Below are 27,924 nucleotides of genomic sequence, written 5' to 3'. Positions count from 1 at the left end.
ATGGCGGGGTGCGGGGTCGCGGAGCGCGTGTTCCCCGCTCTGCCCCGCCTGCAGCCGCTTTCCACGGCCCGGCGCCCACCCGCGCCGTGGTTCAAGGACGTCCAGGCTGCCCCCGGGACGGCTGTGGGCTGGCAGCGGGGCCGCCCCGAGCGGCAGCTTTCGGCCCCGGGCCTCAGCCGCCCGGTCGCTCACGGAAGCTACGGCAGATGCTGGTGGCAGCGGAGGTGAGGGGCCGGCGGGGTGAGGGGACCGGCGGGGCGGAGGGGGTGGCCGAGGGGACCGGCGGGGCGGAGGGGGATGGCGGGGCTGAGGGACATGGCCCGGCTGAGGGGACATGGGGAGCTGAATGGACGGGGGGAGCTGAGGGGGATGGCGGGGCTGAGGGGGAGCTGAGGGGGATGGCGGGGCTGAGGGGGAGCTGAGGGGGATGGCGGGGCTGAGGGGGAGCTGAGGGGGATGGCGGGGCTGAGGGGGAGCTGAGGGGGGGCCGGGCTGCGGCCGTGCCGTGCCGAGGGACCGGGGCGCTGCGCGGACCAGCGCCGCGGCGGGGCTGAGGGCCGGGGGCCGCGCGCGGCGGGCGGCGCCTCGCAGGCGGGGCACGTGCCGTTCGGCGCGTGGCGGGGGAAGCGGAGGAGCGGGGCGGCGGTTGAGCGCGGCGTTGGCGCCACCTACCGACACGGACGCGTCGCAGCAGCCCGTCCCCGTCAGTGCCGACACCTTCCCCGCCAGGCTGTGGCGGCTGGTCAACAGCCCGCGCTGCCGCTCCGTTCGCTGGGATGCCTCCGGCCAGGGACTGGTCATCAACCAGCCGCTCTGTGAGTGCGAGCTGCTGGGCGCCGGGCCGGCCGTCGCCGCGCAGCCGGGTGGCCGTGGGGCAGCGGCAGCCGCCGGTTTCTTCAAGACCAAGAACTTCAGCAGCTTCATGCGACAGCTCAGTCTCTATGGCTTCCGCAAGGTGGGGATGTTGCCGGGGAGCAGTGTGGTGGGGCCCGGGCCTGGGCCGGGCCCAGAGGGTGGACAAGGCAACGGTGGCAACTGCACTGGGCCCCTGCATCGCTTCCGCAGCCCCCACTTTCGCCGCGACCGCCACGACCTCCTTGTCCACCTGAAGCGCCTGACGAAGGGCAGCAAGGCGAAGATGGCAGCGGGCTGGATGTGACCAGCCGCCCACCCAACCGCTTCCAGCGCTTGCCTGGCACGCCACTGAACCGGCAGCCGCTGCCTCCGCCCTCGACGCTCAGCAGGCCTGGTGAGTCAGAGTGGGCCATGTGGGGCCTTGGTGGGTTTTTGAGAAGCGCTGGGTGGCATGGGATTTGAAAATCAACGCTCTCCTGAGGGAGAAGGGTTACCTGTCCTTGCCGGTGGCATCTCAGTTCAGCTGGTGTAGGGAAGCTGTTGTTGTTTATGCAGGTAGATCTGCTGCCAGTAAGCATGAGTAGCATGGTTCACATGTATTTCAGGCTGCCTGTAGACTACAGTACAGTCTCCATTGCGTGCTACACTAAGAACACCCTTGCTCGATCTCTGTGGAGCTGGCACAGCTCTACCAGATGAACGTTACTGCTTCTTGCCCGTCAGTAAGGATGCCCATCAGTAGGGATGCTTAATATGCTGTCATTAAATGTGTGTGAAGCAGTGAGTCATGTGAAGTGATAACTAGAGCATCCTGTTAGTTTTGTGCAAAGGAGACAAGACCTGGTAGTAAGATTTTTGTCAGTTGTCTCCTGAAAAAGAATTCACAAGCTACGTAGTTTTTAAAACTGATTGAATGAGTAGGTGAGAGCTAATTAGAAAATAATACTGCTGAAAAGCCCTAGAACGTGTTTTCTGTCTTTCTAACCCTCTTTGAGAGGATCTGAGTTTTCCCAAGACAAGTGTGAGCCCTCAGGATTATTCCACAAATTTTGTATCGGCCCTAAAGCTTTGTAGTTGGTGCTGTGTAAGGAAGATGTGAATATCTTGCTTTGCAGTGCTCTTGGGCTGCTGCCAGAAGAGCACTCCGTCTTCCCATTCCCTTGGTGGCATGTTAACTGTCATCTTCCTTGCAGCTGATACAGCAACGTGTTGGTTCAGCGCAGTGATCGGAGGAGACTTTAATAGCCTATTTGTGGCTGGCTCTTGGACCCGAGTGATGCACCCCATGGGTGCAGAGCTGTAAGGCGCGGTGTAGGAGAAGCGGCAGGACTGTGCGACCAGGAGAAGGGGAGAAGCAGTTGACGGTACTGCTCTCTGCAGCACCGGCTGGCCTTTAGAGCAGAGTAGGGTATCCCCATACTCTTGGTTACTGTGTCAGGGTAGGAACTGTCATCTAATTCAAGTGGTGTTTTCCGTGATGTGTGTGGAACTGCACGTGCAATACCAAGAAGACAAAATGAAGCATCTGAGAAGGGATGGAACTTATTTCAGTAGGGAGGCTAGGAAACATTTAAACTAATGATTTGATGTTAACCTTGTTAAGGCTAAGATGAGTCATTGCAGACTTCAGTGACGTGGTTTGTCTGATGTAATGCAGACCATTGGTAAAGGAAATTATGAGAAAGAGATGACTTTCATTTTTTGTCCTCTGTTTTTATGGCTGCAGTTTCAGAGTTTTTGCTCTAGGAGTCTCATTTTCTAGAAAGACAGAACAAGGAAAACATTGGGGTTTCTATGCAGTCAAGTTCTGACAGGCTGACAATGCACTGTGCGCTCTGTACTGACTGTTTAGGGGCACGTCTGTTCCCAGTGTCTTGCAGGGTGTAACGCTCTGTTAAACATTCAGGAACAATTCCTGGACAGCAACTGGAGGTTGGTAACTTGGCATCCCACGGTGTCTTGTTTACGTGTTAGAACTAGATAATCTTCATGTCCCTATCCAAAGGTAAAATATAAACAAAAGAATTTTCATACCCCTGTTCCTTCTCTGTTTATAAATGGTGAAAGTACTGAACAGGAAATAAACGGGTCCTATACATTAAGTCTTAGCAAATCTTCAGGGTCAGCTGGTATTTATTTAATGATTCTTAATGGTTAAATGTGAACTTGCAGAATAATGACTGTATGTTACTGATTTCATCAGAGGAGTGCAAGAGGTAAATGTGAGGCTATTTTTAAAAAAAGTCCTTTTGGGTGAGAATTGGAAACTACAGGTCTGAGAAAGCCTGGCTTCTAGATAAACCCTATTGACGTGAACCATCCTGAAACTCGTAATTCTCATGGCTAAATGCAATCCTGCAGGGGAGTCACAAATGCAGTAGTTCTTGCAGAAATCAATGAGCACAGGCGTTTGCGGTGTTACTGTCAGTGTTTCCACAAAGTCACCAAAACAGAAATTGAGCTGTCATGGTATAAAAGCAAATACCATTTCATGAAACAGTAACTGTCTGAGAGAGGAAACTATAAAATAATAGAGAAGAATAAAAGGACTGTCTAGGAAATAACAAAATGGCAAAGTCTGGGATATTTTAGTCTGCACTGAACTAGTTGAGCTGACTGAGAAAAAACTGGCTTTGAAATTTTTTTCTTGACCAAATAAATGACTTGTCATAAAGTACTTGCAAAGTCCTTTGGAGGATTTTGACATTGCCCTTCCCTTAGCTGTTTGTGAGCTGTCAGTAGTGGAGTTTGGTCAAATCTTGCTTTATGATGTCCCTTTTTTAAAATGTATTGTCTGATTTAACACACCGTACTTTCAAAACTGCTTTTGTTTGGTTTAGTAAGTTACTACACATTTTGATTTATAGCACATTTCTAAATATGGGTAACTCGTTACTGCCAGTTTAAGGAGATTGAATGCTACGCAGACACCTCTGTGTTGGCGCTTCACTCGTGTGCCACACAGCAGTTCCTGCATGCTCGGGTCTAAGAGTACAGTCTCCTTTCTGGATTAAGTACGCTGGAGCAAAGGTAGTCTTCCCAAATCATGTTGTAGAGCCTTGGCTCCTCATATTGCCTTTCTTTGCCTGTGAAAACTCCTTTCCTTAACACTTGTTTCGCTTTATTTTGTACCCACTGCAGGACTGCTGACTGTAGGACAGTTTCATCAACTTTACGGTCAAGGTGTTTTCTCTCCTTACTCCTACATGGCAACCTCGTGCCAAGCCCCCAGCACTTTACCAGCACAAAGATTAGATCTGACTCCAGTCCCTTCCACTTGGATCCAGCAGGGACCACTTGGGTTGCTGCCAGGGCAAGGGGCTTCCCCAGCTTTTCCAGATAAAGGGGCTGCCTTTCCTGTACTCCAGACACTTCCAACAGGAGCCACGTACACCCTCCAGCCTGTGGCTTCTCTTCCGCCACTTCAGCAAGGGACTCAAAGCGTTGCCGCATCCATTGCAAATTGCAGCAGCTCTGCATCTTCAGTGCCGTACTCACAAGCCTGCTATCCAACAGGTATGAAAAAAAATTTCTGCATTTGCTTTTCAAAAATAGATTTTAAAGTGAGACTTTCAAATATTTTTCTACAATACTCCACCATGTGTATATCTCAAGTGAGAATTAGAAAGTGTCAAGTCTAAAAGGAAGATGGACCTAAAGCAAAAAGAGTTTCTGTTTGGTATTCGTGTCCTTCCTCCAGATTTTGTGTGTCCCCTGGTGATTTTCTGGATATCCTTTCTGTTGAGGTGAAAGGGCGAGGAGAAGAACATTTGTCCAATACTACTCGGTGTGAGGCTAACTTTCATTTTTGTTTTTTTAATTAAGCAAAACTTGGACAATGGTATTAAAGCACTGAGACCTTGTTAAGAAGTAGTATCCTAGGCCTTGGTCTCATGTTTTTCCAGGTTAAGGTTTTAAACTCAAAGATCAGTCAAAAGTATTGTGCAGAACAGGGGTCCTCAAACTTTACAAACAGGGGGCCGGCGCGCGGATTAGATGGCAGGAAGTCATCTGCGTCTGCTTGGTTTCCCCCTCCAACCCCCGGCGCGGGTGGGGGTGGTGTGGGTGTTCTGTAAATAGGGGGGGCTGGATTGAGGACCCTGGGGGGCCATATCCGGCCCGTGGGCCATAGTTTGAGGACTCCTGGTGTAGAATATTTCATTCTGCTCATACTATTTTTGTATCTAAATTTTTTTTTCTTGCTTAGCTTCTTTATGTTGTATTTTTTTATGCACTGAAGACTAGAAAGTACAAAAGTCTTGGCTCCTTTCTTTTTTCTAAATTATTTCTGCCACAATTGTCAGTCTCACTTAATCACTCAATTACAAAGTAAATCAGTCTCACTGAAGTGTTTTTATTCTTCAGAAGAGGAGTTGAAGCAAATTACTGTTCTTTTCCTTGCCCTTACCTTGAATGGGAAAAATCACATGATGGGGTATTTTCTGGGGAGTGGTGGTGTATTTGTTGTGGGTTTGTGGTGTTTTTTTTAGTTTTCCTAAAACTTCTGAAATTCAGAACAGTGATCTTTCCTTGAACAAACTAAAGCTCAGTTGTTATTCTTTCCTTCTGCCTGCTCCTCCTTTGGCAGCCGCACCTTCACAAAGACAGCTAGCTATCCCTGTTTAGAAATCCTACACAATGAAATCATTACATCTTTTGTGCATGTCTTCTGAGACCTCTGCTGAGAACATTTCAGACAATAATCAACAGTTTCCATAATGTCATTTTTGTCAAGGAAGGGTTCTGAGGAGCTGGGCATTTCTTGTAGACACACTTAAATGTTTAAGAGACAGGCAACTTCTGCCACATGCTCCTTATGCAAAGGTTACTGTGGTGGCCAGAGTGTGGAGCCTGCCTCACCAGCTGCTAACTATTAAGTCTTCTCCCAGGAGCAGGTGTCCTGAGAGTCATAGAATGGTTTGGGTTGGAAGGGACCTTAAAGATCAGCAAGTTCCCACCCCCCTGCCATGGGCAGGGACACCTTCTATTAGACCAGGTAGCTCCAAGCCTCATCCAGAATACTTGCTTAATTAAGGTGGGAGGTGGTCCCCGCTTTGCGTTTCTATGGTTACAGAGCATAGGCTGAAACTCATCATGATGAATTGTAGTTGTCTCTGTCTCAGCTAAGGCCCCAGCCCTCTCCCGTAGTCAAGGGAAGGAAAGGGGCGTCTTGGGTGCGATTTCACGTAGCTCGGTTTAGAGTTTGTCTTGGGGTAAGATTACTGGTGTCCTGGAAGTGCCTGTTTTGAAGTACTGCCTGTAGGGGAGCTGAGGGAGACCAGCGTAGATTTAGACATGAATATGGAGATCTCTCTCACTGGATGACGCTCGTTGCTTTAAGTTTAAAGGATAACTTAGCTATGTTGCTCAGGTAGAATCTTCTGGGGTGGGAGGTGGGTGTGAGAACGCAGTGAAAACATACCAAATTCTGCAAGGTGTAATCAAAACTAAAATACAGAAACTTAGGGAATATGAGGCATTTGAAACCTCCAGTGAATTAATTCGCATTTCTGAGAGTGTAAGTGACATTTCACTGGAGTATAATAAATCTTTTAATTTTCACTGTCACTCTAGGACTGTCTCAGCGGTTTTACTTCTGTGCCTGTGTATCTCTTAATCTCTCCGCTATCCTTTCTTCTATATATCGTAACATACAGAATGCTGAAAGTGTGTTTCTTCATATGTCCACATGAAAAAGTCTGGTTTCCTTCATCATGAGAGCACAGCAGCAAGATTAGTTTGTTTGGAAAGTGATAGTTAACCTTAAGATATGTATTTAGTAAGTGAGAGAACTAAAGAATGTATGTTCAATCTTATGCTTGACTCTCTTCATTTCACTTTTGAAGTCCCATTAAATGAAATCAAAGTAGAACTTTGTCAAAAAAATTCTTTTTGTGTGTATTCAAACTTGTTTGTTAACTTCTATGACAAAAAGATTTCCCTGGTTTTTCATTATGATTCTTATTGAAAAGTCAGTAACATAAAATATGCTCATCTAAGTCTTTTTTTTCCCCACTAGCCTTAGACCATAATTAGTTTAAGGATTTAGTTCTGTTTACTTTCAACTATCTGCAAAACCTTTGACAGTAGTAGAATTGCGTCAAAGAAATGCGTTGAAGCTTTATTATCCGAGAGTGTCTAATAATGAAAAATCAGTCATGGAGACCATGTGAGAAATATTAGTTATTGGTGCCACCTGACAGTGCAAGTCCAGTCGCGCCTTTTGAATGCATCTGTGCCTGTAGGGTTCATTTACATATGAAGACCTTTCTGGTGAGTGGTAGTTTAGGAGTAGTCATGATATTCTTCGGAATGATACACTCTTGGTTAAGATAATTCATTTTCTTTGTAAGTCTTAAAATTCACATGGTCACAAGTGTGTATGAACACCTAGGCTCAGCTGTGTGAATACGCTTTCTGTGGTGTATTGTGACAAGAAACTCAAGCAGCCAAATCAGAGAGGTGATACTAAGACACAAAAGACTCTGATTATGAAGTTTCTGCATGTATGTGTGTGTGTTACCAATTTTACAATATATATTTTTAATATATCTATACATATCTTAAATATTTTTAAGGTTAAGAAATTGGTCTTAAAATGACTTGGGAGGTAACAATAAATTTCTGGAATGTCGTTTACTGTGTGATTATTGAAATGTTTAATCAAAGTAAGCAATAGAACTCTGCACACCAGGCACAAGTCCCGGCAGTCTGATAGCTGTGTTTGAATTCTTGCAGCCACACCGCAGAGTTGTTCAGCAGCAGCCCACACAGATCCTCTGGCTGGCTGTGCTGGTCCTACTGCTTCAGCGTGCACCCACGACAGCTTTCTCCAGGTGAGCGTAGCCTACTGAAAGGAGGTGAAAGAGAAGGAGACTGTATGAATGAACTGCAGGTTTGTACACTTGTGAAATTAAGGATATAAATTTGAAAATTGATCTGCTTGATGAAGTGAAAGTGATGTGGTTTACAAATACCTATTTCAAAGAACCACTGAATGTTAAATGGGTAGTTTTGTAATTCAGGTTAGGTTTCAGGGTAGCAGCATAGTGGATGTCCTCATCAGTGGAGTGTTTTTGCTTGACTTCACCAGAATCACTTTTAGTTAATGAGCCTGCATTTGTATTGGAAGAATGTTCTTGCCTGGACAAAAAGAGATTCTTTAATATTATGAAAATACTGAGAAGCAGCTCCACTTCTTTGTCCCGGACAGCTTCCTGCAGTCCTGAGTTTGATTTGATGAACGAGGAAAACTAAGGTGACTTTGTGGAATGGGCCCCACCTCGGAGATCTCTTATTAAAGATAACTCCAGTACTTGTAAATGCTTTATGTAATTTTAGTGGAAACTGCGCCTTATTTGGAGGGCCTGGCTTATCAGATATCAGAAGATCTGAAGTAAAAATGCAAGAGCTTCCTTTTCTATTACAGCATAACGCATATACTTTTTTCCCCCTCACAGAGGACAAGCGAAGCAAGTTATGCTTATGCGTGTTGAAAAAGGGTTGACCTACCCAAGCTTGATCATCCAGTTTCCTGTCTTGCAAATATCAACCTTTCTCTTTTATTCATGACTTGGGCAGGTTATGGCCAGGATAACACGTTAGTGTAAGGCTATAAATAGCCAACAGCCAGCCATGCCGTCGATATTGTAGTATTTATTTTTCGTACAGTGCATCTTTGTCCTCTCACTTTCATTGTGAGCTGCTTTTTTCATCCAGGACATGAGGATCCATCTGAGCGATGGGCAGTCACAATTAAATAGCTTATCTCGGAAGGCCGAGATCCATGGGATAGTAAATCATTCCAAAGGAGGTGTCAGAGGTGGTGTTGTGGCTAGATTGAAGGATAATATACAGTGTCCAAAGGGTCTAGTAAAAATCAGTTGTTTGGAGAAGCAAGTCCATGGGCGGCGTGTGGAGTCAGAAGAGCTTTCGGCCACTTGCTAGTGGTTGCTTTGTTTCCTGGAAACCCCCAGCAAAAAGCTGCCGAGCATCTGGGCAGACAGAAGGCCAAAGGCAAGCAGTGCCCTGTATCAGTTCCACCAGGTCAGTAACCGGCTGTCTCTGAGCAGGGTAACACAGCTATCGTACCGCGTGGATCAACGGGACTTCTTGAGATTTCCGAGTCTTAGCATAGCCTAGGTCATTTCTCCTGGAACGTGGTGACAGGCTGTGCAGGTGGTACAGAAGACAGCAGTTTGCCTGCGGTTCTTGCTGAGCTGTGGGGAATAATCAGTTTGCCTTTTGTGTGTTCTGGGGCATATACTTCCCCAAACTTCTGCTGGGGGACGTGGCAAGCTGCAGTACTGAGCATCCTGCCCGGCTGGTGTACTGATCATCCATCAGTAACCACTTGCACAAATCCTCAAAAGCGGTAAAATTTATCAGCCCTGGCTGACTAAGCATTTTTATTGTTCTTCACAAAAAATAGAACTATTGCATGGTATATTTCCTATCGTTCCACTCGATACCTTCTACCAGTTGCAGGAATTCAGTGCGATGCTGTTGAAGTGTGGTTTGCGGGGCGTTTTAGGCTGTTTGGTCACGCTGTGTGCTGCTAGGTAGGAGTGGCAAAGCCTATACGAAACTGCTGGACCAGTCCCGAAGACAGCGAACCGTATCGGCACACTAGTAGTCAGCAAGCTGGTTACCAGCCCCGTTTCTGTTGGATCCAGACGGTGCTTTGTGGTCTCAGAAGGAAAAGCGGGCACTCTTGGACAAGGAAGCCTAACCTTGTGCTGTTCTTACTGGGTCTTGCAGAGAGCATCACTTTTAAGTTTAGGAGAGATTTAAGACAGGTGGAGTTTCTGGGTCTTGGGGGCCAGCTGCTGGGCTTGTACAGTACGCACCTGAGCTGCTGAAAGTGTTAGGTGACCCTGACTGGAACATGGGCAGACCAGGCCGGTAACTAACTGGTTGGTTGGCTGCAGTTTGCTCTCCAGGAAAAGCTACAGAGAATTACTGCATGAAATGGCAAGGGGACATAGGTGGTTATACCCAGACATGGTGGCTGATGATGGTGTATCTCACCAGGTTTCTGAAATCGGGGTTTCAGAGGTTTGTATTACACTCTCATCACGGTTGGTTACAAAACAGGGAGCTCAGGTACAACTTCTTACCCATTTTTTCATTTGGGTTCTCTTAAGTGGGGTTTGGATTAGTGTGATGAATCAGTATCCTTGGGTAGGAATGAGTCTTTTGAGAGACCTCCTGCTATCTTCTGCAACAGCAGTGCTGGCAGCTCACAACCATTAGCTCAATACTTCCCCGCTGCTTTATCATAGATGTGAACTGAGGCTACATATGGGATTTCAGCGATTTTTTTTTTTTTTTTTTTCCCTGCCCCCACCTCGTTTTGTTTTTTTTTTAATAGCAGCCCTGCCGTTTGATTATTGCTATTACCGTGGTTATTAAGCTGTCGGTATTTCCTTGTGGAACTGAAGCAAGAGGTAACGGGAAATGGAAGAAATAAACGTGCAAGAAAAAAGAAGAACTTTCTGACCTTAAAAGCAGTCCTAAGTAGTTTGCTTTTATTTGTAATAAGGAATGATAATCAGCCATGTTATTTCAAAAAGAAATCAAGTCTGAACTAATTCCGATTGCCCAAGCACTCAAGCCAGATTTGTGTAGTCCTAGCGGTCCCTGAAAAGGTGTGGTTGTGCTTTAATTCCTGCACACGCTACGCTAATCTTGTAAGTGAAATGCCCGTCTTCTCTTTCACCACTTCTGCTAAGTTAGACCATTTTTCCTCTTGAGCTTGAATGACCAGCAAGCTATTAGTCTTTCAGGCCCTGACTTCTCAATCTTTTATCGGTTTTCCTTGTTTCATTGCTGCCTCCCCCCATCCTTCTCCAGGTGAACTAAAAGGATTTAAATTGTAGCTTTGTGTGGCCCCTTTCTCCTGTTGGAAATACACACGAGATCCTGTAGTGCATCCAAGAGGACAATATGTGCTGTAACAGCTTCAAGCTGAGGTCCCCTAAGAAGAGGCAGAAAAAGCTTCAGTATGGGTGGGTTGGTTGGTTGGTTTTTGGCAGGGATGATCTTATTCCTGGATGGTTTGGTAATCCAGATCTTACTTAGAATCCTGACTACTTATGACACTAAACAAGCAATGCAACAGAAATGAAACACCTTATTAACATTTTAAAAAAAATAGAACTGAAAAAAAATCAAATGAGAGGAATAATGTTTGAACCTATCTCATAAAAACATAAAGGTGGCTTAGCCTTTAATGAAAAGATTTTGCTTAACTAAACCTAAATTTCTCAAATTCCAGGTTTTATTTCCCCCTCCGTTTCCCCCCACCCTCCACAGTTTGTGGCTATCTGCAAACTGGCACATCTACACGAATCCACGCTAGGACTTGCCTTCACACACCCAGGAGACAGGATCTCATCTCTTTGTGGTATCTCCATCAGGGAGAGACCAAGTCCTTCACTGGCATTTGATCTGATACGGCTTTCCTAGTAGGTGATCCTGTAGCTTCCTGTTCTCTAATTTACTCGTCTCTGGAAGTAGCTTTTCATTAACCATGACCTCAGCTAGAAGGTCTAAGGATAGTCAGGCACTAAGGACTACTCCTTCATACTGGATCTCTTCCAAAAGAAGGCTGTATTTTAAATAGACCTGAGTTTCTGTTCAACATCATTGTATGACTTGTATTTGTCAGAAGAAATGACCCTTCTAGTGTCCTTTGACTGAGTCACCTCCAGAAGAAGTAGCAGTACAGACACTGGCTGTTAAAATGTCATCTATCATTTCACTTGGGTAGGACTTGCTGCTTTGGAAAAACTCTTTCATTGTCTTCATTCTGTTTTAAAGGTTATTCGATATATAGGAATGCTACTAAAAAAATCATCACTGGATTGCTGATTGTGTCCTGTCGTCCTGTGATGTTATTACAGTGAAAAATTTTAGTACTGTTCAGACCTGATCTGTGATGGCAAAGGCAGTCTCTGTAGGTTCTACAAGAAGTGTTTCTGACCTGAAATTCTGTCGGGTTTTTATGCAGATCGATGCAGACTTTGGGTTGTGCCTCTGTGGGACATTGTCATGACCGGAGAGTCCAGATGTGAGGCTGTGACAGGCAGGGCAGTTTTGCAGTATTTGCTTTCACCGGTATTTGAACTCCCACTCATCCTGGGACTGGGGCGTTCCTGGGGGGCACCCCTTGTGTAGATGTGCCTATGGACAATCACTTGAGGAGGAAAATGGTATTATTGGTTAAGAAGCGGTGAGTTCCTCAAGTTGTGTTGTCCATATGCACATTTACAGCATGTGGACCTTTTTCTTTTGCTTAAAAATGATGTGGTTTATACTGATTTTTTTATACTACAACAACAGGAATGCTTGAGTTTTAGAAGGAACTGAAGGCGGGTGGATTTTCTCTCTCATTTTCTATTACGTATGTGGCACGTGAAGAGGGTGGTTCTAGTGTACCCCCACAGGTCCTACTAAGACCAGAAGTCTCTGATTTGAATGCTTGGGTATATTTAACACCTGCGGTGCAAAGGGTGTGCAGACAATGCATCTGCAGGCATACACCAGCTCCTAGTAAGTAACCTTCTCTCCAGGATAGACCATGAATAGAAGAAAGGAAGCGTGCCAAGAGTAAGGTGGTTAATGAAAACCAAGACAAAGCAGTAGCTTTTTTCTTTTTTCTTCTGGTTAAACTTGCTATTAAACTGAGAATAACGGACAATCTTTCAAGCTTTTGGATAAATGGATAAACAGAATCAATACACATCCTGTCATGGTAATTTTTTGATACACAAGTTCACTGTATTTTGTTTTTTCCAGAATCCTCCAATGCAGTCATCTTATGAAGCTGAACTGATGCCGTCTGACTGGCTATGTAATATATCTGAAGAAAACAAGAAGGCAGAAGTCAGTCTTGAAGCCACGTTTCAGGTTGCCGCTGAGGTGCATTCATCATGCAAAGCTGAAAAGGTGGGAGTGGCACCTGTAGAGAGCCAGTATTCGATCCTGGAGTTTAATGGAAATCAGGCACCGCCTGTTAATAGTTACGCACCACCTTCAACTGAGGAAAGCCAGCTGGAATGTCTCACTCTGTAACTTCAGACACATCATTTCTGGTGGAAGCAGATGGAGCACTGAATTTGTCTCCATTACAGCCTTCTGACATTCTTTGTGCTGCCGATCCCACTCTGTCTATAGAAACTGCTGCTGCTGCTAAAATACTACAAGAACTTCTGACCACACAGGAAGCAGATGAAAAACGGAGCAAAGAACCAGATCACCGCCCAGCTGAGTTCTCCCTCATGTTTTTTCAGGAAGAATTGTTCAGTCCAGAGCAGGTAAGGGGTAAGGGGAGGTAAACCAACATCTTTCTTGAGCTAACTATATTTGATAGTAATGCTAGGGTCTGGACCGGTAGCTTTTCAATATTCTTGCCTGCTTAAGAACTGAAGGCTTCTTTAATTAAGCTTTTAATGTACAGTGAAGGGTTTGCTTGGTAAAACAAGATATAAAAAAGAAGACGGAATGAAAAAGTATCCCATGTTTCCCATGTTAATGAGCATGACATGTGTCAGCCTGTTGGCCAAGTTAGGGTGCTCATTTGCATGGGAAACATGCGTAGTGCAGGTGTATTCGTGGTGATGAAGTGGATGCTTTTTTAGGTTGTAACATACCATCTTTAATCTCCAACAAAGAAGAGTATTTTGAGAATTGCTGCTGGAGGCAGATTTTTGCTTAAATTTAGATAAACGGTTAGATTGTTTCTGATAAATAGTTGTAAGTTCTGTTTTCTGTGGAAAGTATAGTTTATTGACATTTGACTGGTATAAAGCATCTTCATTGGTTTATACTTTGTGGTGTACAACAAGTTGTAATTGTACTTCGGTCTACCTGTACCTGGTCTTCCTGGTATGTAAAACTGTAAGTCTCATGAGGGGTGAGGGGCATTCTAGATGTTACTCTGTTAAGGCAGCAAATGCGTGCTCTGCTTTTTGTTTTGTTTTGTTTTGAAAACAAGGTAAGCTCAGGAGATTGACTGCATCTGTTTCTGCTGCATGAGACCTACCTTGCATGTAGGCACTCAAACTCATTTTTGTGTGTGCATTGAAGCTACTGTCTTATTGTTCTGTCGGTAGCTTGACGCCTTCACTGAAGTTTCTAGATCGGAAATCATCAGCTGGCGCAAACCTCCCGTTGTTGCTTTCAGCGTTATAAAGATTAGTATCTTCCTCTTGGGTATCTTTCTAGAAAGGGGTGTGTATCCTGATCAAGCCTCTGCATAGCTCAAGCCTAGACTAGACCGTTCTGCTCAGTACCGTGTAGGGAAGAGCACATCCCTGTGCTAGTGCATAGAGTTGGCAGCACTCCTTAATTGGTGCCCACTCATTATATTAAGTGTTGACCGCACTTTAAATGTTGTCAGTTTTAGAATTTTGGAACTGCATTTTTAGAATGATAGGTTGTCCCTTGTTGAAGGCCTTTGGAGTCCGTGACCTGAACTTCCTTGTCAAGAACCGGGGGAATTAAGCACACGAACCACGTAGTTGTTTGGGAGGGAGGTTTTGTATATTTGTGAGAATCCTGATGTTGGTCCTGGACTGTAACGGGTTAAATAACTGGCCTCATTTTTTGAGCAATTGAAAAGCAATTCAGGGACTGTTCAGCGTTTTGTTTGACAGATTCCCTCTTTCTGTTAGAACTACTCTTCAACTAGTCTCCTCCTCCCAAAGTCGGGAGAGGGAAGGTTAACTTTAACACCCTACTTGTCCAGAGCCTGGGGTCATGGCAGGTGCAGAACTCTCCAGAGGAGGCTTCGGTGCCTGTACTCCTCACATCAGGCTCCAGCACAGTTTTCTTCCTCATCCCTGAATCTGGAAGCACTCAGGCTTTCAGTGGCTGTTGGTACCATGTGTTTTAGAGCAAGCTTATGACAGAATAGTGGGCGTGCACAGAAGACCGCTCTATTCCTCTCTACACAAGCAGAGGGGGAGCAAATTCCTCCACTGTTCATACAAGAGCATCAGAACAGCTCTGCTGGGTCAGATCAAAGGTTTGTCTTGCCCAGCGTCAAGTCTCAAAACAACAACTGTAACCTGATGTGTAGGGAAGAGCAAGAACAAGGAGCGCAAACAGAGCAGGGCATTCCTGCTTACACATTCCAGCTACTTTCAGCCGGAAGACTTGCGATGATGCTGTGTACTTCATCTTGGGTTTCTGCTCTGTGGACTGAAGTCAGCCCTTGAAACTGTCGGTTTTAGCATACGGGACCTTTTGACCAAGCTGGTACTGTTTTGTTTTCTGTTTCGTTCACAGTATTTCCCAGCATTTAATTACTCTTGTGACCAGCACTGAGCCTTGAACTGTCTTCCTTGTAGAAGTAACAGTTTAGTAGAAACCTGCTTTATTCTGTTTTCCCGATTTCCTAAAAGACAGCAAATTAAAGAGCAGCTCTTTACATGAAAAGAGTTAGTACATTCAACAGTTCAGATCCAGCGTTGTCCTCTCAGCCTCAGTGAATTTCTGTCCTAGACTTTTAGAGGCTTTGGCCTTCAATGGGCACCTCTTATTCCACTCCTACTCCTAAGAAATGTTTTATTTTCTTCTTAAAGTGGAAATAGAACATTTCTGTAATGCTTGATCAAGAGGAATTTGCCTCTGATTTCGTTCGGTCTCCTTGGCAGCATACCTATGTGAAGGCTGAAATGCTTGCTTTCTTTGGGGAAGGTGAATCCAGCAAACCCCGTTCATGCGAGTTGCTAATTTTAGTACCTCAGCTTCCCATCATGGTTCCAGCTGGGTATAGGTATAGTCCAGTCAGTGTCTCGTAAGTCGTGTAAGTAGTGAGATGCAGCAGTTTTGGCATTTTTCAGTAACTGAAGTGAAAAGGCAAAACTTTCACGTCTGTCAGCTTTGGTAGCTTTGCTTGATTCTCTGCCAAACAATGTTTTGGACTCTGAAGTTGCAGAAGTATTAGACCTGAGTGGAGGGTCTGTCCACAGGTGCGGTGAATCCATGGTCAGAAACATGTTCGCTTAAAAGACCGAACAATAAAAAAAAGGGATAGCTTGGGAACCAGACTTGTGTGGGCTAGGCTGATGCTGTTAGGCTGAAAATGGTGTTATTACCTATTACATTAGATTACTGAAGAGTTGGTGTGTGAGATTCTATAAACACAGTGATAAAAAGAAATCTGAAAGGGGTGCTGTGCAGTATGACTGCTCTTCAGTTTCCACACACGCAGCTGTAAGGGTTAAAATTGGACACAGCATTGGAAGTACAGGTTCACCAGTGAGGGGGAATGAAATTTCCTCAGTTTGCTGGCCACGCTCGTCCCGGTGTAGCCCAAGGTGTCGTTAGCCTTACTGGGCACTGCAGCATCCCCAGGTCCTTTGCAGAACTGCTAGTTAGAGTGTCTAGACTACTTTCACCACGTATGCTAGTAACAGTTTCTTGATAATGGTGATCCCAATATGCATGTTACTTGTTTTTTCTTTATCAAACACTGCAATTTGGTATCTACATCCCCTGCCTGGTATTGCTTTTCATTAGTCTCTTCTTTTTAAATAATGAAGTTTGCAGAATTGTTTCTAGAGCAGTTGTCCGGTGGAATATCTGGTTTAGAATGCTTACCTGAGAAATCTTCCCTTCTCTCACTACTTGATGAAGGCTGCTCACTGATTTTTCTAGAACTTGCTATTATGGAAATGTCACCAGGAATAGAGAAGTCATCATCACTCGTGAGACTTGGATTCTAGCTGGTGAAGGTAGTGACCTACAGCCAGCCTGCCGCCTTTGTTTTTGTGCCTGGGAAGGAGTGGTGGTTCAGACATCAGACAAAAGGCACTGCTAGCCACGTGTTTTTCACGTGGCCTTGTTAACAGTACTAAAGCAATACATCCAGACAGCACATTTCAAAGAGGAAAAACCGAGTCAAATGGGTATCCAGCAAGTGCAGGAGGTGTGTGGGAGGGAACTAGTTCTCCCTGGAGTACTCCATTACTGTATTTGCACAGGCCTTTTTGAATGTTATTATACAACTTTGTCAAGCAATGTATGTGTGTTTCTATTGATACGTATACACATAGCCTGTTATATACTCAACATTGAGTAATGACAGACTCAAGGTGGTGAGCATGATTTTTGGAAAGACTATCTTATTACCAGGTGTGACCTCTTGTCTTCTGTAAACTCACACATAATGGTTTTCAAAAGCTTTTTTTCCCCTTAATAGAAGGAAACATTGCAGGCTCTGAGCAGTCATTCATCTTTAGGTTATTGATGCATAAGATATTTGCAGAAGAGATGACTATTCTAGAACAGGTGATACTGTGAAAATTTTTCTGTCTAAAGGTAGATTCCAGGTGCTTAACTTTGGGCCTGTACTGCCTCAGTGAAAATGAAACAGAACTTGGTTGTCCGGGTCTTTTTTTTTTTTTTTTTTAAGCTACAGGTACATTTCCATGATCATGTGGCAAAAACCAGTTTGCCAAATGGTTGCCTGCAAAATACATGTAGAGCAGCAGCAGAGGGCTCTAAAAAGCAAGCAACACGTTGTAACTTAATGTCTTAACGACTGGATGGGGTGGGGTGAGATTCCCAACCAGAAATGTGTGGTTCACGTGTGGTTCTGCATCACACAGCTCTGTCAAGTTGAGCTAGATCTGTTGTTATTATTACACGTGCTGGTAAGAATGAGTGCACCTGTATTTCTTCTAGCTTATTTCTTCTAGCTATTTTAATAACTGAGGGAAAAGTTCAGACTGTGGGGACATGTACCCTAACTTTGTGTATTCTAGTTTTCTGATCTCATATTTTGCTTAATATGATGTTTTGTAAGAGGTTGTTTCAATTTAGCAACCTTAATTCTGAGTTAAAACCACTTACTATGTCAACTGTCTAGGCAGTGTTCACCACCTGTTAGATGCCCTTTTGGAGTGGAGAAGAATAGCTTTTATTTTGTTTTATTGGTTTTATATTAGTTTTATTATAAGATAACATTGAGTGATCTTTGGTTTCATTTCTTTTGGTGTTGTGTTGTGTTTTTTTAAGGAGAATACTAGTGTTAAAAGTGAATCCAGGACATCGGAGACAGAAGAGAGACAATTCACTTCAGGAGCTGAGCCTGTGAACGAATCTGTAGAACAGACAGATTCATCTGTAAAATCTTTCTCCTGGAAAAGACGCAGTTCAGACACAGGCAACTCTCTCGGTAAGAAAGATTCTACGTTTTCTCAGAGATTACGGTGACAGCTACTCTGAAACTAACTGTTACAGAAAGGGGAGAGTAGAAGAATTTACTTGTTGTCTGCCATGTGAGTACTTCATTGTTCCTTCCGTTAAAATACTAAACTTGTACAACCTCTTAGTGTACTTATCAACACACTTCAATAGAGACATGTATGCTAATTACTCTGATGTGGGCAAGGGTATAAATTATGTAAGTAAATAAAACTTGAAGTTCTGGGAGTTGTGCCAGAAACCTGGATGTCACAATATTGAGATTAAGTCCATAGACGTGTTCGCTGGAGGGCGACAGTGCTGTGAAGGAAACACTGAGTAATGAGGTAACTATGGAAGTTCCAGGGGCAAAACCCACCAAACTGATGAAGCTAGTGTAGAAGTCTGAACTCTTTGTCTCAGATCACTGAACACATTGTACCAGTCTGGTAGTGTCCTGAAGCACATGAGAAAAACAAGCCCCAGAGTATCTGAGGCTAAAAACTTCACAAATCTAGTAACTGAAGGGAAAACCTAAATGTCCACAGATTAGAGAGACGTAAGAGGACACAAAAAGTACTTGGGATCCATTCTAGAGGGGAATTTGGTTCAGCCTGCAAGTCTCTAAGAAGCTGTTTCCCTCACAGCTGTTCATCAAAGAGCCGATGGTGGGGTTTGAAGAGCTGTTGCTCACTTCAAAGGGTGGTTTCTAGATTCCAGATCATGATGCTAGTTAATAGTTCAGCTCATAATGCCCATCAGTTTCAAACATTTAAGTAAGGAATAAAGTCTTTCTGTCAGGAAGCTGAGAAAAAAGGTGGGATGCCACCTTGAAAAAAGACAAGCTTTTGTTTAAAACACATAATCGAGAGTTCTTGTTCAATTACTTCCTGGTATCACAGATAACTAGCAAACTTCTCAGCTTTCATATCTGAAGCAAAACATTTGCTTAACGTGCCAGTTGTAAAGTTATGTACAGGAACATGTTGGAAAGCATTCCCATGGGATTGTTCCACAGGGATGAAACACTGTTATGCTAACGCTAATTAGCAACGATTGGCATAGTCTACTCTCTGGGAAATGTGACGGTCATCCAGGTCTGCATTTCCACTGTTGTACCTTTGGGGCTTGGTGTGCGTGTTAAGGGTAGAGATAGACAGCACACCTGAGCCAAACGTGATCAGGCTCAAGCTAGCCCAAAGTCAGTTGGGTGCATGATAGAAGCCTCCAAGCTGGCATAGCCTGTCGGCTGCATGTCAGCTGTAAGCCTGAAGCAGGCAGGCTCAAGTGCAAGCTGACTTCTGCTGCTCTGACTACACCTTTGTCTGTCAGCACCTCCTGTCCTCTGTGAGACTCTGGAAACAACTTCTTTTTTAATCTCTCTGTGCTAAAATGCATCACGATGATTTCCAGGTGTTTCTTGGCAACTTGCCCTCTGAGTGTGATGGAGTCCTCTCTGTTTTCCTGTTTTCCTTTGGGCACTCCTTTGCAAGTTTTCTGAGCCTGCAGTTTGATACATGCACCCTGCTGTGAAAAAGGCTCTTCTTCCATCTATTTCAGTAGGCTGTTTTTTTCTATGTTAATGTCACTTTTCTTTAACATCACTTTTCTTTGTTACGTGGTGACACCAAGTTCTAGATACCACACAGCGAGAGCCAATATAATGTGGTACATTTCAGTGACTGGGAGCAGCTCTGAGCCCAACCCGAGGTGTTAATCTATAAAAACGCACCAAGAATCAAACCCGCCTTTGTGGAGAAGGCATTGCTTCCCTCCAAAGAGTGGACTGGACTTCTTTGCATTTCACAGCTGTTCTGTAGCAAGAAAAGACAAGCGTCCTTTCCCTAAAACACCGTCCCCAGGGTTTCCCTCCGTAGCTGCCAGCCCATCTCTGCAGCACCATAAATCACTGAGATGGGTTATCTGCTTCCTTCAAATGGAAAACCAATGTATTTAACCAGCCTTCTCAGCTAAATTCTAGTTTACCAGTTTTAAGAACATTCTGCCCAGCAGAATCTAGATGAAAGGTGTCTCTAGTTCATTGTCCTGTCTCCAACAGTGTCTTCGGCATTTCTGTACCATTAAGCAGAAAAGGCCTCAGTAACCTTCAGTTGATTTTTAGAGTCCCTTTTTGAAGCTGTGCAAACATTTAGCATCCACTGTGGTTTTTGTAAGTTAATGTCATTAATGCAGATTAACTACACAGCGGGTGAAGAACCCTCCTCTTCAACTACTTCTGAGTCCTCCCGGGAGCCAGAGTCTGCTACAAAGGGTGCAGAACTTAACTCGGCGCTAAGATACATCATTGCAAATGATTACGGGCTGTGTCATCTGTTCCCTTCCCACTCTTTTTCTTGAGAGGCGATGGGTATGGTGCTCTAGCTCCTGCCGTGTTTATCACATGGAGGTGCAAGGAATAGTTCACCTTTCAGGGACTGCTTTTTTTCAGCCCCAAGCTCACTCTTAGGACATAGATTTGAAGGTGCTGATGATGCATCTGCTTTTCCCACTACTTTCTAGCTGAGCTTGTCTGTTAAAATGGGAGTTTTGAAATAAATCTGTCCGCTTTTGTTGGCAGCATACACACTTGCAACAGGAGTCCTTTTGGACTTCACAAAGGATTGAGAGGAACTCTGTAAATACTTTGAGTCTCCTTCCCCATCTCCTCTGCATTGTGCTCCACAGGCACACTCAGCTAGTGAGCACAGCTGTACTGGACCTAATATCTGTGGCTTGTGCTTCCTCTTCTAAAAGAGCACGGGAGAAGGACCAGATTCTGATGGGAGGAATTTTTGTTTGCAGCCCGTCTTTCTGGAAATAGGCATCTCAGAATGGAGCAGGGGGCATTTGTTACTTGTGGATTGAAGCATTTAAGCTGATGCTGAGACATTAAGCAAAAAATGTTTCTTTCTCGATGGCTGACCATATATTTTCTGTGAGTCGTCTAGTCCTGCAAATAATCTGATGACTTTCTCTGACTTTTTTTCTTTTTTATGCTGCAAGGTGCCCTAGACATTTACCACCCACTCCCATGCCGCTGCAGTTGTGTCACTGTGTGTTCTCTCTCATTCCCTCCAAGGTAAATAGATTTCTAGGTGCAATTGCTAAGGGCAAATCTTCATTCAGGCAAGGTCTCCCATGCTGTCATCTGTTCCCTTGAACTGTTTCCTGCACCTTCCAGCCAAAAATACTGTTAATGTTCATTTAGTTTTCCTATCCGGTCACAGTGAGATCTCTTCCTACAAAGGTGTTAAGAGTTAATGTGGGGACAGGCCTGGCCCTGAGCTCTTGAACATCTGTGTGAAGCCCAAAGCGAAGTTGCTCTCGGGAGTCCCGAGCGGCAGCTGCTTGCTCCAGCTCAGTTGCCATTACCTTGACGTCATTATATATTCATTGAAGGCATTTCAAATTGCCTGTCCTGGCAGTCTGCTCTTTGGGATGAGTGGGTGTCATACCCTGTGTCTTAACTTGCCATAATTTAGAGGTGCATTGTTACAAGCCCCCTCATTTCTCCATCCCTATGCGTTTTCAAGATGTGTTCCCAACAGAGTCTGCTTTGGCAGGAGGCAGGTGTCAGAAAGTGCAAAAGTGGTGCCTGTTGGGCAGGAACTTTGTAGTACAGAGAACGAACAGAGGCTGGAAGATGTGAATGTGTTTGTTTAGAGGTTAAATTTCTTGTGGGTGATGTTTGCAGTGGTAGCACTGTTGTGACTTTATCGGGGTACTTGTTCACTTTCTTGACCTGCAAGATCTGGCCATACGTGGGAAGTATCTCTGTTTTGCTGTGGATCGAGGTAACTGTCAAAAAAGGAGCCTCTTGTCTGTCCTCTCTGTGACGCCACGAGTTTTTTTCTGGGATCCTGGCGCTGGCTGTGGTGTGCTTTGAGGCAATTGTGCCTTTTCTGGGTAAACAAAGGGATATGGCACAAGCAGGTCAGGCCTTTCTGTAGATACTGCCAGGGGCTTATAGTAATTAATGTTTGGCTTTTGGTATCCATGGTGGCAAAGGCATTTCTAAATAATACATACTGAAGAAGGGGAGCACTTTTCTTATAATCTGCTTTGGGTTTTTATATTTAAATTTTTGAAAAATTGGAAGAATTCCTGTTTCTTTAAACAGTAGGCCTCAGGTGATCAGGTTATAGTCTGACATTGAAAGCATATTTTATAGTACCTGATAGAAATGCAATTGCTCTGTATGCTGCCAAGGGAAACATATCCAAGCACTGATACGTACTCAGTGTTCCCTTTTCTTCCTAGATCTCCGTCTACTGGTGGATGTACCTCGGAAGCGGGGGTGCTTTCTGGAGGATGAAATAAGAGAGTGAGAAGTGGGTGACAAATGTGCAGCAGCTGCCAGCTGGATTCCCCTGTCAGACTCCAGCAGCCGTGGAGCTTTGCCCACAACAGCCACTTTGGATCATTTCAGCTGTGTTTAAAAAAAAAAACAAAAAACCCCAACAAAACACCAAAGACCACACACAAAAAAGCCCCAAACAAAACAACAAAAAACCAACAACAAAACCAGCCCCACACCACTCTATTTTTTGCTTTCTTTTTAACTTGGTAGGGTATTGTTCAGTAGGCCTCTTTCATTACATTTTCTACCTGTCAAGTTATAAAGCACCGAGTGGTCAGAGTAATTAATATGAAGTAATTCCTTAGCTGTTTGTATTCTTTGGATTTGGAAAGTCTGAACTTTACAGGAACCCTTAAACACTTTCTTGAGACATCCTTACTGGGAAGCAGATGGGTTTTAGTGCTCTGTTAGGAATCTGTTTCACTTATTTATCTATTTAACGTTGTTGGGAGCTACAGTATGCTCAGCATAGGTGGTGGTTGGTGCTCTCGCTGTCTTTGCTTGCAGTTGTACCGTGGCCCTTTACTGGGGATCGTGTATGAAACAAAAGCATTGGAAAGTCGCAAGATTCTGGGTCTGAATGGGTCTGAGATTTCAGGAGAGCAGCTAAAGGAAAGATGAGCTAATTTTCTGAGTGATTAACCAGGAAACCTTCTTCCTTCCTGAACCAGCTCTCTGTTTCACCAGCAAGTGTATGTATGTCACAGCTGCTGATCTTTTACGTTCCTGGGGAATTCTTCTGGTTTAATAATTTCCTTTTGATGCTAATGGTATCTGTAATGATAAGTTATTTATTATTCTAGTACCCTGTTCTAATTATGTCTTGAAAATATTTTTTAAACTTTTAGAGGAAGATTGTACTTATGTTGATAGCAGATCTTAAGTTTTTAATAGCTATACATTTGTGTTCATGTTAAAATACTGTTTGAAGGATAAAGGGGGCACATCCTCTACTTGTGGTGTTCAGGAGATCCATGTGGAAGAGCACCTAAACCATCCATGTAATGGCTTCATGCGTGTTCATACGAGCCAGCCCTGAGCAAAACGCACGAGAAGGGAGCAGAGAAGCTGTCAGGACCGCCTCGGCTTGTGTAGCTCCCAGCTGTGGCCGGGATGTGCTAAGGGAGCACCGGGCAGTAAGATGAACTGAGGCGAAACCTTTCCTTACAGCTTCTGTAATAAGATCTTTCTTAACCAGTAGTAACTTCTGTAATAAGATGGTTTGTAACAAGATACTACTTTTTAAAAAATAACTTTTGTAATAAGATGTTTTGTAATAAGGTATTTTAAATAAGTAGCACCTTCTGTAATAAAGATGTTTTTACCGATAGTCTTGTTACCGGGAGCAGGGTGGGATGTGGTTTCCCGTGTGTGCCCTGTTGTACCCCTGCCCAGGCAGGGTCGGCCTCAGGTGATCAGGTTCTAGTCTGCCGTTGGAAGCGTATTTTGTAGTGCCCGACAGAAATGCGGTTGCTCTGTACGCTGCCGAGGGAAACATACCCGGGCCCTGCTGTGTACTCAGCGTTCCCTTTTCTTCCTAGATCTCCGTCTGCTGGTGGACGCCCCTTGGAAGCGGGGGTGCTTTCTGGCGGTGACAGATGTGCAGCAGCTGCCAGCTGGCTTCCCTTGTCAGACGTGTAGCGATGTTGCAAGAAATGGAGCTTTGGCACGGCAACGGGTGTCGCATCGGTGTTCTCTCCGTGTTCTCGATGACCAGGGGTGAGTGTGTCACAGCTGGAAGAAACAGCTGCTTCCTGTTCCAGCGGTTCTCGCTGACACGTGTATCACCCAGCGGCCGCTGCCCGGCGGAGCAGTTCCCAGGCCGGCGGCCGCTCTTCCTTTGCACCCCGTCCCAGTTCCTGCGGGGCGGCTGCGGCAGCGAGGGGGGGCGCCCCGCGGGGGGGCGGTGCGCGGGGCTCGCGCTGCTGCGGACACTCCGCTCTGCTCGGCCGCGCTGCCTGCGGCGGTGGGTGCTGCCCTTGATGCTGCTGGGGGCTCTGGGCTCCGCTGGCACCTGCCTGCCTGCTGCCTGCGCGCCACCGCGGGGACTGCCTGCTGGCTTTTAACCCTTTGTTATTAGAAATACCGACTGGGGGGGGTGTGGGTTTAAAAACAGCGACCAGACATCACCAGACCCACGCAGTTTTCTTAAGCTGCAGGAAATAACTCTGGCCCAGGATTTACAGCCCAGTTTCCACCCGCCCCGGCCCTGGGCTTCCCGGGCTGCAAGCACACGTTGCTGGGCCAAGTTGAGCTTCTCATCCACCAACACCCCACAGTCCTTCTCCTCAGGGCTGCTCTCCATCCGTTCTCTGCCCAGCCTGGTGTTGCCCCAGCCCACATGCAGAACCTTGCACTTGGTGCTTCTTTCCTACTTTCCATTAGATCTAAAGATGTGGGTGACCTCCCTTCTACGGAACATGCAGCAAGAGCACTATGTCAAATCAAGGTTCTTTCTCTTTGAGTTTCAGATTTTTTTCACAGATTGGTACTTGCGTAATGGCTGCTTAGAAAAGAAATCTTTGCCCAGAGGAGCCTGCTGTGTGGCCCAGCCCTCAACGAGGTGTTCAGGCCTGGACATAACTTTTAATACCAAAGTGCAAACCAGTTCTGTTTTGATGGAGTTCTGAGAGTTCTGACACCGTTTAGGTAACAGCATGAAATGTTGGCATGTGGCTGAACTTTGTTGATTCCATAGCTGGTAAATATTCCCTGGTCAGCCTTCCAAAGGTAATCTGCCCAGGGGGATGCAGGAGGCTCGGCAGCAAGTAAAGCAGGGCTTTGCAGGGTGGGGGGTGGTTTCTCATTGAACGTGTCCTCAGGGAGACTGACATGTTTGAAGCAAACGGGAGGCTGGTGGAATAGGTGCACACAGCCAGTGTGCGTGTTGTAAATAGATGTTATGATTGCTAGCCTTAGACTCTGTGTTAGCAATTACTATATCCAAATATAAAAAAACTGGAAAATATCAGAGCTGCACAACAAAGGACAGCCCTGGGAAGCACAAAAGCCGGGAAACAAAACCAGTGCATTTACAGGTACCTTAACTCTGCATCTTCGTGTTACATGGTTTGCTGTTAGATGCTGGCAAAACAGAGTGTATTACTTCTGGAAGAACTAAATTCTGCAGCAGAGTAATAATGGGTGCTGCTTATCGTATGGAGCCTTTCCCTCTTTGTAGACAAGTCAGCTAAGAAGTTAACTGTATTTGTGATTGCTTTTGCTAAAAATGGTCTGGCGCTGGAGGCTGTCCCAGTGTGCCTCCCCAGCCGAGGGCAGAGCCGTGTCTTTTTGCTACTCTAACGTTGTTCCTTACTTGATAATACCGCTGTAAGGGTACCCAGTAATTCACAAGTGGAGCTGCGACCCTTTGCAGCCTGGGATCAGATGAGAAGATGCCAACAAGTGATGTTGCAAGGTGGGACGAGTGCTTGCCCCTGTGTCTCTCTCACTTTCATGCACTCTTCAGCCTTTGCCCTCAAGATCGAAGTCTTTTGGCCAGGAGGCTCGGTGAGGCCGTGGCTGCTTCTGGAGTGCCTTGTGCTGCATGAAAGGGGAAGAGATGAGAAGCCCTACGCTCAGTTCCTCCTCCTCCTCCTTGCTCATAGTTCAGGAGAGAGCGCAGAACCCAGCTGGAGTGTGTGCATCCCTGTAGGGACTCTGTAACCGTAAGGCTGGTAGACTTCAGAGCTTTGGGAGAGCAACTCTGAATTCATTGGGTCACAGATCTATACAACTTGCCACCAAAGGTACCACGTGATCAGTTTTCTATACAAAGTGTAATTTAGCTGTTAGGCAAAGCAGAAGTTCAGGTCTCCATCTCTGGGTCCTCAGTGGAGATGTACAGCAGAGATGCAGGAGCCTCCAGGCACAACAGTGAATTGTGTAAAACAACGCCAAGGATGCAGTTAACTATTCAGCTGACTGCAGAGGCAGACGGGCACTGTATGCCAGCCGCTCCTCGTTATTACTCTCTGTCTGCACAGCCACCTTGAGAAGACCTTGGGACTATGTTAGCGAGAGAGCTCCTCACAGACGCTCAGCATCACCTTGCCTTGTTCATGCTGCAGTGGCTGTCGGGGCAGCAGCGGGAAACCAGCGGGCGTTGCTCCAGCACCATGGCTGAGCGCTCAGTCTCGGGCTCTTCAGATCACGCCAGAGTGAGCCAGGAGTTTAGTTGAGACTTGAGAAACGAAAGCACCTGTAGACGTGCCTCTCAGCTGGGAACCTTTAGGTGACAGCTGTGTAAACCCTCTCTCGGCTTTTTCTTGTTTCAAGCTAAGCTGTTTGGCTTTGCGTTGTGGATGAGCACTTTTACAGCCAGAAAATAACAGAGAGGTTACTTGATGCTTTCTGGATGATTGCTGTGGGCTAAATGGCATGTACTGATGGTATCAGATGCACTTTAGCCTTGTGCTCCAAACGAATCTGGGAGTAAAAACTCAACTGATAAACTACAAATGCACCGCATACTCTGGCTTTGGGTTCTTGAGTAAGTTCTTTACTTAAAAGTAAACTGAGGCTCTCTAAAGAATAATTTTGTCCACATATGTTAAAACACGATGGCACCTTCTGCCATTCCACTTTCAAGAAAGGAGCTTTTTCCTTTCCCCCTCCTCCTCCTCCTCCCCCTCCTCCTCCTCTGCGGTGCGCGGCGGGCGAGAGGCGCGGGCATCTCCTCTGCCGGGCAAGCTCAGCCGGCAGCCTCTGCACTGCGAGGCCCAGCCAACTCGGGCGAGTCGCCAGAGCCCCGGCGCGGCAAAGTCCCTTCAGTCCCTTCTGGCCACCCTGTCCGGACTGCGCGGCCGGGCTGAGGAGGGGGGCGGCTCCCCCATCTCTCCCTCCCTCCAGCTCCCGGGCAGGACGAGCAAGCCAGCACCAGTGGGAAGCGCGCGCACCATCATGTCAAAAAAAAAGAAAAATGGACTCCGAGTGCGGGGTGTTCCAAGAAAAGTGGACTTCTGATTATTTTTTCAGGGAGTACAAAGAGCGAGCTGTTTGTCTGATATGCCAGAATTCAGTGTCTGCGTTCAAGGAATACAATTTGCGTCAACACTACGAAACTCAACATAAAGATAAATATGATTCTTTGGTCGGACAAGTGAGAAAAGTTAAAATATTAAGACTGAAACATGGGTTGACAACTCAGCAAAATACTTTTGTGAAGCAAAAGCAGCTCAATATATCATCACTTTGAGCAAGCGATCAAGTTGCCAAGCTTATAGCATGCGCTGGCAGAGCATTCATAGAGGGAGAATTTGTTACGTGTTTTGGTAAAGCATTTAGAAGAAGAATTAAATTATTTAAACTAACCCTGGTACTGAATTGGAAATTATAATTGAAAACCATACCTGCATTGTGGCAAAATACGTAGATACACTATTCATGGTGGGTGGGTGGGGTTTTTTTGTTTCGAATGATCTACGCAAGTGAGTAAAGTGCTTCATATGTGAAACTGTATTAGGAGTCATCTGAAAATACTGAGGAAAAATAAAATATTGTGGAGGCAA

General features: G+C 45.4%; 1 protein-coding gene across 1 annotated transcript; it reads left to right on the top strand.

Moving 5' to 3' along the window:
* Positions 1-27,924, top strand: LOC130157038 (heat shock factor protein 5-like). Its single transcript, XM_056356184.1, is given in 9 exon segments — positions 1-224; positions 592-1,142; positions 1,145-1,249; positions 3,997-4,371; positions 7,594-7,691; positions 12,658-13,175; positions 17,887-18,046; positions 23,956-24,133; positions 24,899-27,924. Coding segments are annotated over 6 exon segments (1,629 nt in total). The 3' UTR covers positions 12,934-13,175; positions 17,887-18,046; positions 23,956-24,133; positions 24,899-27,924.

This window comes from Falco biarmicus, chromosome 11, assembly GCF_023638135.1.
Source record: "Falco biarmicus isolate bFalBia1 chromosome 11, bFalBia1.pri, whole genome shotgun sequence".
In the NCBI taxonomy this organism is placed as follows: Eukaryota; Metazoa; Chordata; class Aves; order Falconiformes; family Falconidae; genus Falco; species Falco biarmicus.
This window is presented reverse-complemented; position numbering and strand designations above follow the sequence as displayed.